We start from the raw sequence: 16,874 nt of genomic DNA, 5'->3' as shown, positions 1-16,874 counted from the left end.
TAACTTTGCGAACTTAATGCAAAACAGTTTTGATGTTACAAACATATCCCCAGCTATCCTGTCACCACTAAGATGGGACGCAAAGCAACCCCAGAAACACAAAATATTAAAGTTGGAAGAAATTTCTGAGATTGTCGAATCTTGACCAGTTTCCATGACGTGGATAGCAGGACATCCCCCGTGGGTTTATTTAGAAGAAAAAGAGTTGGCAGGAAGGAAAGAAAGTACTGTTTAGTGAAGAAAGATGGCTCAGTTTTAAGGGGAAAAAGATAAACATACGGTTTAACCTTTGAGGACTAAGTTTTGAAACTTTATTCTGTGTCATTTACTCATAGGCTATTTGAGTGCTTTTATTCCCATAAACCCATCTATATAAGCAGTTAAACATTTTTTTCTAGTCTTCTCATCTGAAAATCGGATTCCTTTCTCCTTGCAGGTTGTTTTCTACAGATTTATGCCTCTCAGTTGTGCTAGCTGGATGATGGCCTCCTTCTTGAAGGTATGTTGCTTATAGAGTTCATCATGGAATCAAAGTCTCATCAATCCCCAACAGAATCCAATGGAAAGAGGAAACCATTCACTTATCCTACTCTTGCCTGCACTTAGAGAGAAAAATTAAGAGTCTTTGAAATAATTTTATTAAAAAAAAGTAGGCTGACAGGTAATTTGTTAAGCTTTCAGTATCCACTGAGTTTTTTTTTTTTTGAACTTTTTTTTTTTAATGTTTTCAAGTCTCATCCATGTTGTAACATGTATTAGTCCTTCATTGATTTTTTTTTTTTTTTTTTTTTTTTGGCTGCATTGGGTCTTTGTTGCTGCGCGAGGGCTTTCTCTGGTTGCCGTGAGCAGGGGCTGCTCTTCGTTGCGGTGCGTAGGCTTCTCATTGCGGTGGCTTCTCTTGTTGTGGAGCACAGGCTCTAGGCACTTGGGCTTCAGTAGTTGTGGCACACGGGCTCTACAGCGCAGGCTCAGTAGTTGTGGCGCACGGGCTTAGTTGCTCCGCGGCATGTGGGATCTTCCCAGACCAGGGATTGAACCCGTGTCCCCTGCATTGGCAGGCAGATTCTTAACCACTGCGCCACCAGGGAAGTCCCTCCACTGAGTTCTTAAATCAATTACTTTCATAGTCTTTACAAAGACAAAATTTGAAGCATTTAATATAAACTACGTAACTCCCACCTCATGGCTGGATGAATCAGTCCATCAGAATATGTATTTTGTATTGATTATGTGCTTGCCTTTGGTGGATGCTAGGGTGAATACTAGAGGTGTCACATAAGGAAGCCCTGACATAAAGGAATTTAAAACCTTCTTGAAGAGACAAGATGTAAATACCAGAAAAGTCAATTATTCCAGGTTGTGTATAATTAGCTGCCAAAAGATACAGAATAGATGGTAAATACTACATGTATGTGGGCTCCAGAGTTGGAAGGACCTGGGAGGAAATGGGAAAACAACAGACGCAAAGTCAGTTAGATAGCAAAGCAGGGACCTTGATCAGGAGGGCTGAGCAGATTACCTGGCTGGAGTAGAGAGGTCATGCCAGGGAAGAGAGGTGGTAGGTAGCGCTGGCATTTTGTAGCCAGACTGCAGAGAGCCCTGGACACTAGGTGGTCAGACTCAGACTTTAAACTACAGGCAACAGGGAAGGCTCTTGAAAATGGATGTCTTAAAAACATGAACCTGAAAGTGTTATGTGGGAAGATTTAGGGGCCCAGGCAGACAAGCAGAGAGGCTAGAAGTTGGGAATCCACGTAGGCAGCTGTTGTAATAAATTGGCATGAAGAGAAAAGAGACTTGACAATGAAGAAGGCATATGAATACCACTAAGGTTTTAATATTCAGAGAGCTGTTTTGACTCTCGAAGCCCATAAAGTTAAGTGTTATTCAAATAAAAATCCAATACAAAAAAAATTTTTTCCCAAGCCCCAACCATTTGCCTTCTTATTTTAAGAACTGTTTGATAAATTATAGTACCCCTTCCCCCCACTGCCCCACACCTCCCCCAAAAAAACCTTAAAGTTTCTGTAAAACCTTATGGAGTAGAAACAGATGGTTAGAGAAGATCTATTCCAAGTTTCATTTAAGTACTTTTGATTTGTTTGCCTGCATTTCAACTTTGTTTATATGTCTACCAGGTATGCACATAGGACCTCCTTTTTTAGGTTAATGAGATTAGAAATCAGAACTTTCTTAGTTTTTCTTTTTCCTTCCTCTCCAACCTTCAAGGTGCAAAGTATTTGTGAAATCACAGTGATTATAAACAATTTCAGAAGGCATGAACTGGCCCCCTGTTCCCATGAAACAAAAGGTGCTGAAGAGGAGAGAGAGGTGTCAGGTTATGCAGACATAGCCCACTTTACAGAGTGAGTTAATTCCTGGATATTTTCCTGCAAAACAGATTTCACTATTGAAAGACATATTCTCAATGTTTTTTAGCAAATGCCACGTGAGAGAGCTGTTCTTTGGAAAACATTTTGACTCAGGCACAATGAAGTCTCAATTAAGAATGCAGCAAACCTTTGAAGAACACTTATTTTAAAGGAAAACAATCATTTTCTTAAGAATATTTGCACTTTGACTCAAGATTAGTCACAATAGCAGGAGGCAAAGTAGTCAGGGTTAGCTTTTGGTTTGGTACAAAGCTGCAAGGCAAGCTTACTTGAGTGTAGCTCACTAGACTGAAAAGTCCCTCAGTTTCTCTTCAGCTCTCTCCAAGAGCTCTCAAACCTATGATATTCCACTGTCTTTGATTTCTCACTCTCTGTTTCCTCACCAATCATGGAAGCTGCTGTTTTTAAAGAAATGAACAGATTGCTTTGGGTGAAAGGGGTGGGAATGGGGATGAAGACACCAGATCTGAAAGAGGCAAGGATGAACAAGATGGGAGTAAATAAGTATTTACAGGACCTGTGGACACGGGGAATGCTAACATTCTCTAAAGGAAAACATCAGCTTATGAAACAGTTTCTGGCTAATAAGTTCCAAAGCAATGAACAGCCAAGTGTTGTTTCTTTTTCATTTATAAGCTATATTTATTTATTTTCTTAAAATGTCTAAATAGGGACTTCCCTGGTGGTCCAGTGGTTAAGACTTTGTGCTTCCATTGCAGGGGGCACAGGTTCGATCCTTGGTCGGGGAATTAAGATCCCACATGCTGCACGGCGTGGCCAAAAAAAAGTCTAAATAATCTCTAAAATTATGACTATTTAGACCCCCAGAAGTCTTTAGTATCTACTGGAAGCAGCATGTAAACTCTTCAAAGCAAATGGGCATTCCCTCACCCAGTGGGACTTGCAAGAGTTAGCTTCCAGGAGCTCCTCCAGTGTGATATCTTCTAGTTCCTATCAATCCAAACAGAGAACCTGGTGGGCTGCTCAAAATCCACCAAAAGCCAAAATCACTCCTGATCTTGTGACAAACAGACCTCAGATAATGAAGATGATATATGACAAGGACTCTTGCCTCGTGAAAAGAGGAAAGGCTGGACCTGCCATAACATGAAGTACATAAAGAGCACAGAGCCAATGCATCAAATCCTTTCATCTTAGGGTTGATCAGAACCAGAGCCTGCAGCAACCCGAGGGTAAACTTCAAATACATAACAGGAATAGCTCTTCTCATCAAGGGTGGTCAGTCTGAGGAACAAGATTATGCAAGTCAGAAACTTACATATCACAGGAAGGAGGCCAATAACAATATCGGGATTGTTGCATGTCAAATGTAAGGCTCTCTGTTATAGGTTGATTTGTGTCACTCAAAAATCCCTGTGTTTAAGTCCTAACTCTCAGTACCTCAGAATGTGACCTTATTTGGAAATAAGGGCATTACAGATGTAATTCAGATGGAGTCATACTAGAGTAGAGTGGACCCCTAGTCTATTATGACTGGTGTCAGTATACAAAGGGGAAATTTGGACACAGACACACACAAGGAGAACATCCTATGGAGATAAAGGCAGAGATCGGGTGATGCAGCAGAAGCCAAGGAAGGCCAGAGATTCCAGCAAAGCACCAGAGCATGGAAGAGAGGCATGGAACAGATTCCCTCTCAGCCCTTAGAAGGAATCAACCCTGCCCACATCATGATCTTGAACTTCTAGCGTCCATAACTATTAGAAAAATAATTCTTGTTTTTAAGCTACCAGGTTTGTGATACTTTATTAGGGTAGCCCCAGCAAACTAATACAGTCACTAAACGTCGTACAACTTGTGGTGAACTGCAGAAAGGCATTTCTTTTCTACGTTTAATTTTTTTTTTTTGCATTGGGTCTTAGTTGCGGCAGGCGGGCTCCTTAGTTGCGGCATGCGGGCTCCTTAGTTGTGGCATGTGAACTCTTAGTCGCGGCGTGCATGTAGGGTCTAGGTCCCCAACGAGGGATCGAATCCAGGCCCCCCACATTGGAAGCGTGGAGTGCTAACCACTGCGCCACCAGGGAAGTCTCCTCTACTTTTAATATTAAAAGGAGTGGTAATGGTATTTGGAGTGGTAATGGTATTCAGGCCATTTTGTTTTGTCTTTGCCCAAAACTTCATGTGTCGGTGGCAGACAATGGCTAAAGTCTTGATTGGATGGCCTGTTCTCAGAATGCAGAACATCCCCTCTGCAGGGGAGCAGAAAGCCACATGCCCTGGCTGCTTCTCAAAGCCTTTTCCTTTTGTCCCTGGACAGGTGATCGAGGTCCATTCCATACCAGAGGGAAAGAGAGATAATCATGCAGTGCAGTGAGGGAGAGCTACTGGTCCCCATCTACAGAAACCAGGGAAAGGGGGCATGGCTCCCGCCTTGGTGCTTCAGGCACAGTTAGCTGAATGTATGTCTGTCCTGCAGTTTAAGTCCCCTTCTTCTGCTACCAACTCCCCTAGGAAGTCTTCCAGGATTTTCCTTAGCCAGAACAATGGCACATCCTTGGGGTCACAATGTACTCTATTAGTGAGTTGTTTTCATGTCTGTATTTCTCACAGGATAGAACATCCTTGAGAACAGGCCCCATGCTTGTGTACTCCTTTTTGCACCTAGCAAAATTTTTCCAAACGCTTAAAACAAAACAGGTGTTATCTAATTAAATAATAATTTCCCCTGGAATCTGTTCATGTCAGCCTATTCCAAGAGAGATAGTTTAGAAATGACCCTTTAGGAATCCATATGACTATAACATTCACAAAATTTCCATCAAAATATGAGGCTAATTACATTATTTCAGCTTTGTGTCAGACCTCTGAATAATTTTTTTAATGGCATTTTTTCTGGATTTTTGGATGTTTGCTTTAATATTCTATATATTTTATTTGTTATGATCTCTCTTCTCATTTTAAATAAATACTCACTAGTAATAACATAAAATATGAGGGGCAAAACCTCAAGTCCAACTCATCTCTCTGGGAGTGGGGTGATCTTGTCCCTGAGGAGTTTCTAGTTGGCTGAAGTTGCATAATAGTCTCTCTTTTGCACAATCTCCAGACTTTCTTACAAAAACATGAACAAAGTGTAGACGCAAAACGTACCTGGGTCAAACTGAATCAGCTTAGATGGAGTCATAGTGAAATCCTTTCCAACTGTAGCTGACACTTGGTTGACCTTAAGAGGGAAAAAAAAAAATCTTTTTTTTTAATAAAAATAAATATTCTGTAATAGAAAAACATCTAGTGTAATCTCATACTAGACTAAACTCATGCTCTCCAATCTGTTTTTAACATTAAGTGTTTTTTTTATTATAATACATCATTTTTGACCCATCTTCCTTAAAGTTAACTTTTTCCTAGACTAATATCAATGGAAGTAAACATAAAACTTTATTTTTATTTTTTTCTTCTCCTTTATAAATGATTCGGTTATTGGAGAAAGTAATGTGAATTTTAAACAGTATACTTCTCTTTGTTACAAATATCATTTTATTTCATGGGCTTCCCTCTACCCCAACCAGGTCCTAAAATAATGCCTTGGAGGAAAGGGAGAAGGGCAGTGAAGAGAAGGAAAAGCGGGTACTCCTGACAACCGGGGTGCTGATCTGTCAGCCAGCTTGGAGGTATCCTGCGAGCTCAGGGCACTGAAAGCCTTTAGACCAGATGAACTAAAACAAGTCTGGTCCATTTTCGCATCTGGATGAAACCATTCCTCTTCACAGACATGAATGAGGGCTCTGTGGGGATGACAGTCCTGGGGAACAGCCACACAAAGGCCATCCACACCCAGAACCAAGGGCTTCAGAAGCTCCTTCAAGTAAGTTGGAAAAAAAAAAGAAAATTGGTCCAGTCTAAAGAGACAATTGGCTGACCCCTTTTTCCCGTCCCCCAGGGCTGAAGAACAAAGGTGATTTAAGGGCTCTGACATCTCGTGCCCTTAACTTCCCCCAGAGGAGCCTAAATATGTGTGAAGAACACATATTTAGTTTGAAATATGGTTGAAAAGGAGTTTGAAAAAGAAGCTTCAGCTGGTTTGAAAAAGAGGTCCTTGAATGAGATGTTCAGGAAAGTGAGTAACTCTATTCCTTCACTTTCTTACAAAGGGATGAAGGGCACAAGTAAAAACTTACAAATTCCTATTTCTTTGGCCTCAGACATTATCTGCGTTTCTAACCAAAGGCCCTAACATCTGCCAGTGGTCTGCAGTGGAAACGTTTTGCTCAAGAAGAGTACTGCCTCCTAAGCTCCCATTTGTTCTTTCTCCACAATGCCAAGGCTCCTCCCGAACAACCTTTCACTGTGGAAAGGCAGCCCATTGCACACCTGTACCCATCATATGCTGGGAGTTACATTTCCCCATGTGGTTCTTGCACGTGCAATTACCTAGTATTTACCACCACTGAGCTTACAGAATCCTATGTGGGAAAAGGAATGGGCTGAGTCAAGGTGGCTGCAGAAATCAGTCCGGGGCAGGTGTGTGATTCAAACCACGGCAAACAACGTAGGGTAAAAGTGCTTTCTTCTCCTTCCTCCCAGCCAAGCAGCCAATAAGCTCCAGTCTAAAGCAGCAGGCTGTGCTGTAAGAAGAGTGGTCCCTGAAGGACTTGGGCTGTTTGCGAAAGGCCTGCAGACTCAGCTGGCAGCTTCACTGTGTGCACTCAGCTTAAGCAGACAAAAGGTTCCGTCACACTACGTCTGTTGTTTCTACCTGGCAAGATGAATGGTTCTGTGGCCCAAAACTCCAGACTAGAGCATATGGTGCTTTTTATGGAGGACCAGAAGAATATTAGAAAAACATCCAAGCGGGTTCTTTCTTTTTCCATAAACAATCTACTGGGAAAGTAGAGGGGATACCCAGTTATCTGATGATTTAATAAAAATAAAACACCCCAGATCAGGGAAAAAGACCCTATGCCCACTAGAAAGATAAATACTGAGTCTGGATATAGTAGAATTTATGTGCACAAGGTTGTGAGGGTGATTTGAACTTATTATTGTAATTGAGACTTAGCTGAGATGGCATTTTTTTCCCAGAAGCTAGTATCACTGCTTTTTTCCTTAGATTGAGGAGGGGAGTCTTTCAGGCTCATTCACCAGCATTCGTAGGTATAGGATTTTCATGCTCTCATCCACTTGAAGTGCAATTTTTATAGTGACTCCTAAAATAATCTTTCAATTCTAGAAGCCACAGGGTGTGCTCCACGGCCCATGGCAGTGTAAAGAAATAGCAGGTGACTAGTCCAAAAATAATTATTGAAAATTCCTTATATTTCAGGGTGCCTGTATTGATACATGGTCTCTTAATTTTGCGTGACCTGGGTGAAGCTTAAGATAGGTGTGTTCCCTGATTTTTTCACCCACTGAGACCACAGGAAATGGTCCTGGTGCATACTAAGAGAAAGCCATTTGGGGACTTACATTTGCCTACAACTTTCCTTTCCAAAGCAGAGTTTGGCCCAAGTTCACTAGGTTGGATAGATCTCCCTTGTGAAATCAAACTTCAAGAGTTAAAGACCAGATTTAAAAACTAAAAATGGGTTAGAAATATCCTATCTAGGAGCTAATGCACCTGGATAAATGATGGAAGGACAAGGAGGTTTTGTACTTAGACTCTCGGGAATAGGGCAACACTCGTGCAGTTTGAAATTTCCTTAGTTACTCTGAATTTTTCGAAGGAAATAATCAGAGGCCCCAACCAGCAACCGAGGTTTTAGCTGGAAAGTTGACAGAGTTGTTACCTTTACACTCACAAAGGCCGAGTCCATGGAATATCCCTTTCTGGTAATTTCCAAGGGCAATACGCCCACATTCTCACAGACCTCATATTCAGTCTGTGACCACTCGATACGAGACCACTTCAGTTCCAAGCTATGCATGTAAGGAAAAGAAGAAAGAAAGTCATGAGAAATGCATAATGGATGCCTGAGGGGTTCCTCTGCTGGGTAGGAGGCTGAACCACTGGTCCACACTGGGAGACAGAAGTGGTTCATCAACCTACACCAATGCTACAAGCTCCTTGCACTTGTTTGGGACATTTTAGCTCACAAAGAACTTTTACTGTCACTGTCTCATTTTTTGCTCTCAACAATGCTGTGATGTAGAGCACAGATTAGAATTCCATTTTACAAATGCAGAAATAAGGTTAAAAGTCTATCAGAGGTCCTACAATTATTAGTGATAGAAAAGGGACTCCTACTTGCATGTTCAGAAGGGAAACAGGCAGGTGTTAAGTTCAAGGAGAAGTTCATTCTTGGAAAGGACATTGATATGAAATCTTCTCTCCTATCTGTTGGCCTCCTTCATTGATACAACAAGATCATTTCCAGGCAGAGGTCTTCTCTGAACTTGGGTTCGGTTTAATAACAAGATATCTTTGAGAATGTGCCTAGGAGTTAGAATGTGCATGTGTTTTAAAGCATTATCTGTCCCGTCCTCTGTGCATATAAAAGGGCTACGCTAATATGTACCTTGGATGCAGCTATACAACTGAATAAACTTGCTAAATAAAGGGTGGTCTTTTTTTCCACACTATATTTAGTAAGCACGACATTTGATGGAAACTGACTTCTTTAATCCTCATGGCATGGAGAGGGACTTTTTTTTCCTTTTCTTCAGAAAAGAACACCAAGCTTAGAGAGGTTAAATAACTACCTCGAAGGCCAAAAGCTATGACAAAGCTAACAGACAGCAGAGATGGAATCCCCAGTATAAATCTGAAACCAAATGTCCTATTCCTTCTCTACCATTCTTCTTCCCAACAGAAGTTCTTCATGACTCTTGCAGTCTGAGCTCAAGCAGGGGACTACAATTTTATCTTTACCCTGAAGTGTTTCCCTTTCTGAGGTGAGAAAACTTGAAATGTTTCACCTGAACATTTCTCTTCAAATATGTTCTTACATTCTTTACCCCCTGTAACCTTTCAGCAATAAAGACATGAGCAATCTTCACTATGATCATTTAACCCACTTCCATTGCTTGTGTCTTATTCATTTCCCTTTCATTCTCCATTCACAAAACCCTCAGTGGTTGCCTTACTGTATTCCCAAACTTTCACTTAGATTCAGGCTCTTTCCTCTAGACTTTTAAAGTTACTTTACAATTTTCTTTTCCTTTCAGAGCTAGAAATTCTGGGTGCTACTATGTAGAGCATAGAATTCACAAATTTCACAGGGCTCTCCAGACTTTCCTGTAGATCATTCATATTAGAGAGTACGTTTATCCTCTAATAATCACCGTATGTCCTTGTACCAGTCATGTGTCACAGTCACATCCTATAGATTAAGTTCACGAGCGAAATAAACTCAATAGCACTGTCTCCTACTCCACTAACCCTGAGCCAGTGGGACAAGAGTAGTGTGGGAGTGTGGAATGAATTTGTATGAATGTTTATTCAATCAATACATATGAAATTTACTATTATTGGCATGCTGGGCTTCACAAAATTTTGACATGAAAATAGGATCCTTATATTCAATAGTATTCAAAGACCCCTCATGGGTCTTTGATGCAACTGACTTCAAATCTGTCATGAAACAGATCAAGAAATAAAGAAATAAGTGACTATGCTTAAAGAATCACAAGATAACAAGCAACAAGGATGTTATAAATGCTAATAGAAATAACACATTGCAAAGAATTCCTAAAGGATCCAGAAAAATGAGAAAGGAAAACAAAATCAGCAAGAGGGATTGGGGGAAAAGACAGAAAGATAAAAGAGGAGGAAAGGGGAACAATGGGAAGGAGTGAAAGAGATACACGGGATGGATTTCAGCTAAGTCTCAGTAAGGTTCAAATGAGTTTCAATGTTCAACCTTCTAAGAATCCATTCATTGCTAATCCATGACCAGCAAAACTTCATCATGTCACTCTGCAGGTCCAGGTGACCCCAAGGCCTAAAGTGAAATGTGATTTGATTGCTGATCTAGATCCATAAGGGGACCATGCAGTGTTGTTCAGCTTCAAAGCATTAAGGGTCTTGGTGTTTGGGAAAGTGCATGCATAACCCTGATACACCATTAGAATGCTTCATAATGCTTAGAGGTTAAGATTGTCATTACACAGTGTTCTACTTTATTTTCTTAAAACTACTCCCTACAAATAATAAAGATCTATTGAAAAGCCATGAAATTTAAGCCGGGCTATATATTTTCTAGAAAAATACTTAAGTCACGAAGCACTTGCATACCTAGAGGATATGTGTGACACATGTTTTGAATGTGTTTTTTGTTTTCTGCAGTATTGTATTTAAGAAGATCTTTCTACACTGAGACTGCGGTTGCTAAAACTCTACACAAACACCTGAAAGAAAAGTAAGAGATGTAGTCAATCACTTGGGAACTCTCCCTGAAAGAAGCCACACAGACGTATGCTTGGTATCATGTAGGTAACCAGGTGCAGGACCCCATGAGAGAAATGTGGGAAGCTCTGGATTGGGAGGTGTCATGCAGACAAGAGTTGGTTCAAATCTTCACATTTTAATGATCCCTCCCTTCTATGATCACAAAGTAAAGCTCGCTCTAAAGTCAGAAATTAAGTTTACAGATACACTTTCTGTGAAGCCCACAAGGCAATCATTTCAAGTCACTTAGCAGGACATGAGAACTCCTTAAGGCCCTAGGTCACGGCTTCTCAACCTTGACTCTATCGACATCTGGGACCAGATGATTCTTTGTGGTGGGAGGCTGTCCTGTGCATTGCAAGAAGTTTAGCAGCATCCCTGGCCTCGAACTCATGAGATCCACCAGATTTAGCCACACCACTCCCCTCTGGTTACAACAATCAAAACTGTTTCCAGACCTTTCCAAATGTTTCCCTGGGGAAAGTCATCCCCAGGGGAGAAACCTTCCCTAAGTGATTGCGGGGACTCAAAACAATAGAATATTTCATTTAATGTATAAGCCAAATTTTGGTTCCCAACAACTATCGTGAATGAAAGACACAGGATGGAGGAGTAGAAATTAAACGGGATGGGACTTCTGGTCCCTCTCTAACTCTAAGTCAAGCACGAGAAAATCTGTTTAATCACTCAATTTAAAATCGCAATCCGTCCCCAAAATCCAGTGTCTGTGATCCCCCTTAATCTGACCAACTTTCATTTTCCAAAGTACATATCGTGTATACCATACTATTTAATTTACTTAGGTACCAAGGAACTTAGCTAAGTACTTAGGTACTTAGCTCCAAGTAAACAGGGGTCTTTGGTTCACTGATGTATCACCAAGTCCCTTCTAGAGTGACTGAGACATAGTAAGAGCTCAATAAGTATTTGTTAAAGGAAATAATGAACCTTGTTTAGCTTCCTGTTTGAAAAGCTAAGTTGACCACTGAAACTTTTTTTCTCCCCAGCCCTATTAACGTATTTCACACAGTCTGAAAAAAAACGCTAGACTAGATGATCCTCACATGTTTTTTCTAGCCCTGACTTACTCTGGATTCTTTAGCTCCTATTGGACTAGAGAGAAAGGTGGCATTGGTAAAAGAGCATTCTATCATAAAGCATGATTTCTTGTTTTCTAAGGCCTGTGCATGCTTCTCAACATTAGACAATGTCTAGAGACAGCTTTGTTTTTCACAATGGGAGGAGGGTGATACTGGTTATTTAGTGGGTAGAGGCCAGGGACACTGCTAAGCATCCTTCAATGTACAGGACACCCAACTCCCCCTCCACCACTGCCCCACAGCAAAGAACTGTCTGGACCAAGTAGTCAATAGTGTTGAAGTAGAGTCAAAAATATATACTTTCTGATATTTTATTTTGTGGCTACTTGGTTCATTTATATGAAGGAACAATGGACCAAAAGCACCAGTTGGGATTAAAACTCTACTTTGGGATATGGGACATTAATCCAGGTTAACAAGAGTGTGTAAAAAAGGTACTTGGCTTCTCTATGCCTCAGTTTCCTCATTTCCCAAAGTGCAATAATAATGAGTCTGTACTTCAAAGAGGTTAAATGAACCTTAATGAATACTCATTAAGTACTCTGAGCTTCTCAGTGAAAGGTTTTATAGTAGCTAAAATTGTGATTAAATTATTCTTATAACTAGGTCTTCACTTATAATCAAGTGGCACATGACTTAAGAAAATCAAAATGGTAAAAAATATTTTTCCAAGTGTTCAATCTAAGACATCAATTCAAAGAGGATGCTATTAAGCTCAATAAAAATGCTATGAACACCTGCGTTTTCATTTTTGTCTTTCTCTCATGATAATGGGGAAACAGTGTTTAGACAGGAAGCAGCACAGCTAGTACCCCAAACAAGTGCTTTGGAGTCAGACACATCTCACAACCACTTATTAGTGTGTGATTATGGTCAGTTAGTCTCTCTGGACCTCAGTTTTCATTATCTTTAAAATGAGGGGAATTATATTCACGTCAAATGATGCAAATTAAAATTTGTTAATATGTATAAAGCACCTGTACACAGTAGGTGCTTAATAAGGGCTATTTCCCTTCCCTTCCTCTGTGGTTTCTTAGATCTAGTCTGGAGATAAATACTTCAACTTCTGGCTTGCTGGTAACATGAAAGCCGAACCTAACTAAGAGTTTCAAACTCTTCCCCTACAATGTGTTTCATAAAAGCTGCTAAAGCATTGCCAAGTTCGCCTGGTAGAAATTCCTTTTCTTTTTTGATTTCTTTGGCTCTTCTCTTTTAAGGCCAAGGATGAATAACAGAACAGCTAGAATGAGGGTAGCCAAAGGGAGGAGAAGAATCAAAGTGCTTAGAATCATGAAGCAGCTGGAGAAGCAGCCACTGAGTTATGCAGAACTTCAGCAAGGGTCAACTTTTCTTTTGAAGTTCACCTTTTTGCAGTGGGCACAAGAAAGAGGTCAACCCTGAATGCATGTTAAGAAACTGGCTTGGTCAGAAGTCAGCTATATTCTGTGGTCTGCAGAGGTGTTTTTGATGAATGATGTGGTCCTGTGTAACTGAGTTTGGGTGGTATGCAGACCATCTTGAGATTCACATCCGACTAGAGAACAGTCGTGAGCGTATGAGTGAATCACGCCAAGGCGTGAGCCGATAAGATGAGCACTCACATTGAGGTCAGGGTGCACTGTGGCCTCTGCCATTCATTCACTTAGTGACTTCTGGCCAATTACTTAAATGCCTTGAGCCTGATTTTCTTATCACCCTCAGAGGATTGTGTTTTGTAGATTAAATTGGACAACATACGTAAAAGCGCCTAGCACAGTGCCTGAAATTTTGGCACTTAACCAAATCTAAATCTTGATGCAAATTTCCATGGATTTCAGTGTTCTAAAATAACTTCTATTTACAATAAAATGTCTCCCAAATGTATCCCATGAAAAACTTGTTTCATGAGCTATTCTGGGGCAGGGTGGTCTTGGTTCTATAGTCAAATCAGGTTGAGATATGTTGCATACTATACCCCTCTCTCGAAGATTCCCAGTGCACACAAGCAACTTCGTGACTCTGGCATTTGATGCATTAAGCAGCACGCAAGCTAGCTAGCAATAACTTGATTACATGAAGATTTGCAAACACCATTTCTAATGGAATATCTATTGACCCTTCAGGAATGATATTCTATAGAAATGCTGCCGTAGCAAAAACTTACTAGCGATCAAGATTCTGGGACAATTCCCACTGAACATGGGTCCTTCTTTTCTTTAAAGAGCCTCCATTTTGCTCCAGATTGCACCCACCTGTCTCTTCAGCTGTGTTATAGAAGGTCCCACCTCTTTAAACATGCAGAATATTAATCTATTAATCCCGTCTAAGCCAGAAAAGAACACAAAGTTCTACAGCATTTAGCTGATTGATTAACAAGCATATGGATTATTCACTTTGTGAATCAACGCAGAGTCAATTTCTAACTAGAGATGGGCTTGAGCTGGCCACCAAATGTCTCTGGGATCCTTCTTCAGTCAATTGTTGCCCCCATGTGAATGAACAACAATAGTAATCACCACCACAGGTCACATTTGTTAATGACTTTAAGTATAGAAGTTGCTTACATATGTTTTACCTCATTTGTTCCACTAAAGAAATTGTAGTACTGTCCCCACTTTACAGATGAGATAACTAAGATAAGTAAGCCTTGACCCAGGTCAGTGGGAGAGCCAAAGCTCAAACCCTGTTCTTTGGCTCTCAGTCCAGTGGTTTATTGTGTATTATCTATCCCATAACCCCCAGTGCCTCAGCCATGGAGTACACACTCATATTGAAATGTAAATGTAATTTACATTTAGGGTCTTGAGGAGTAAGTATTCCCCCTTTCTTGCTGCTTTGGTGGCCAAAGACTGGACAGAAAGAAGGGAGCTGAGTCTATTGCTTCTTTTCCTACAGGCCATTTCCACACACTCATTAAAAGTGGGCGAAAAGTCCTTTAGTGCAGTGAGGAAAACCATGGACTCAAGAACCATACTTTCTGGGCCTAAATCTTAGCTCCTTCACTAGCTAGGTGTATGAGCTTGGAAAAGTCACTTCCTATCTCCTTGCCTCAGACTCCTCACCTGTAAATTCTGGATTATGATAGTACCTAACTTAAAGGTGGTTTTGATGATTAAACGAAGAGCAATGAACTAGAGCAGAAACCTATATTGTAAATGCCTGTGATTTATAATGTACGTGTAAGTAGCTTCCTGCTGGCTGTCATGGGAAGACAGACCACTATTCATAACATTTGTTTCCTGCTGGGAAAAAAAAGTTCTTCTTGTTGCAAAAAACATCTACTTACAAATGAGGTTAGGGCCAACTATATCCTTCAAAATTTATAAAGATAAGCACTGAGTAGTTTCCACCTCCCCCCACCCACTCTAGAGGAGACAACTTAATATATGTCAGATCAAATCAAAGTTATTTGGGATTAACCATCAGTAGGCATATTTTACATTATATTCCACTGGTTCCAATCATTACAAGCTGAATTAGAAACAACTTCAGCGTAAGTACCTGAAAAAAGGTATCCAGTACAAGTAGGAGCCTATTTTAAAAGCCTCAAGTAAGGTCATAAATTCTGTGATTCTGCAATAAATTTGAGGATTATTTAAAATCATAAATCATCTTCAAAAACAATGCCCTTGGTAACAATGAGGACTGAAAAGGGTATGTAGGCGAAGCAGTATCAATCTAGCTCTATTTTGGGAAAAAAAATTCTCTGGCACCTATGCTGTGTTCTCATGTGGAAGACCAGCAGTCAGTATTTGATGAGTAGCAAGTCTGATCAATATTCTTAGGTTTTTTAGTTGAACTATTAAAAAGCAAGTGAAATCAATTTATTAACATTTTTGGAGCAGGATTTTAAAAAAAACATTTCCTTGAAAATTGGAAGACATTTGTCTGAACTGCAAATAGGTAATATATTTTGTATAAAGATTGTAATCCCGAGGCAAGAGCATTTTAATGGTAGGTGGGCAGCTGTTTTACTTTTATAGCTCCATGATTGTATTTTAATGTCAGGGGACAGGACTTCCTTGCTCATACCTATTTCCCAGCTTCTTGTACTGCGCACCTGGCCTATAGTAGCCACTCGGTAAAAATCTGGACCAGGTATTGCAGGCAATAGAGGTGGGACCCTGGGAACATGTTTTGTTAGAGACGTGTTTTTCTAACAATGACTACAGAGACCTCTGCTGGCAGATATTGGGACTACAATTCAGGATTAGAAAGAAAAAGCAGGAATGAACGGAGCAGAGGTGAATTTCTCAATTTTTCATTTCTTCCTTTGTCCATATTCTGTCATAAAAGCCCCCTCACTTGTGGTACCTAGTTTGACTAGGATAAGGTAATTACTAAAACTAGGATAAATGAACAACTTTCCTTTGAGGTGACTGGGAAGGGTATCAAACTTAAAGAGAAAGTAAAAACACTGCTCGTGGAGAACTGGGCTATGATTAACCTTTCTGTGATCATCTGACAGCTGGTAAGTTATTGAAGGTATACCTTCCAAAAAAGTTTAGAATAGGGACCTGGTGAGTGAAATTACTATGGTCTGTTAATGTTGTTAATTTTGAGGGTTTGTTAATCTGGTTATTCTGAAAGTCATACACTTTATACAAATTCTAAGCATCACTTAATATCTCCCCAAGTCTGTTTTCCTCTTTGTACTGTCTTCACCTTACCTATGATAGGTTTACTGACTTACAAAAGCAGTCACTAGTTATTGCTTGGGTTTTGGGGAAGAGAAAATGTTTTGCTAGCACTTCCTGACTTCCTCATTCTTCCCAGTTCTAGATATTTTAGAGATTTAGATTTAGGAGACTGTGGTTACTAACACGGTCCTAGAGTGACCTCTTGCTGCATGGTTTGTACATGAGCCTACAAGCTCAGTCCTGGATGCCAGTGAATTGTCAAGACAGAAACCTCTGTGGGTGTGAAAGGATATGCATTTGTAAATGCATGCATAAAATGAATGACCCCGTTAAGTTAATGAACTTAACTTTTTAATGTTTCCATATTCTGTGAAGCTATTGGCTTTCCCATTATCAAGCAGTAATAGAAGTTTCC

At 40.3% G+C, this 16,874-nt stretch overlaps 1 protein-coding gene across 8 annotated transcripts in view; it reads right to left on the bottom strand.

The window, feature by feature from the left end:
- FREM1 (FRAS1 related extracellular matrix 1) overlaps window positions 1-16,874 on the bottom strand; it is a 190,254-nt gene that overhangs the window by 37,632 nt on the left and 135,748 nt on the right. For 7 of the 8 annotated variants that reach the window (XR_009503656.1, XR_009503657.1, XM_059924701.1 and 4 more), the window contains 2 exons: window positions 8,141-8,270; window positions 5,505-5,577 (listed from right to left, as the gene is read on the bottom strand). Coding sequence is in view for 6 of the 8 variants with exons in the window: in XM_059924701.1 (XP_059780684.1) it covers window positions 5,505-5,577; window positions 8,141-8,270 (203 nt within the window). In the remaining 2 variants the exon portion in view is untranslated. The remainder of the gene's footprint in view (window positions 1-5,504; window positions 5,578-8,140; window positions 8,271-16,874) is intronic. The other variant, XM_059924703.1, reaches the window with a different exon arrangement.

The sequence above is a fragment of the Balaenoptera ricei genome, chromosome 6 (genome assembly GCF_028023285.1).
Source record: "Balaenoptera ricei isolate mBalRic1 chromosome 6, mBalRic1.hap2, whole genome shotgun sequence".
Classification (NCBI taxonomy): Eukaryota; Metazoa; Chordata; class Mammalia; order Artiodactyla; family Balaenopteridae; genus Balaenoptera; species Balaenoptera ricei.
This window is presented reverse-complemented; position numbering and strand designations above follow the sequence as displayed.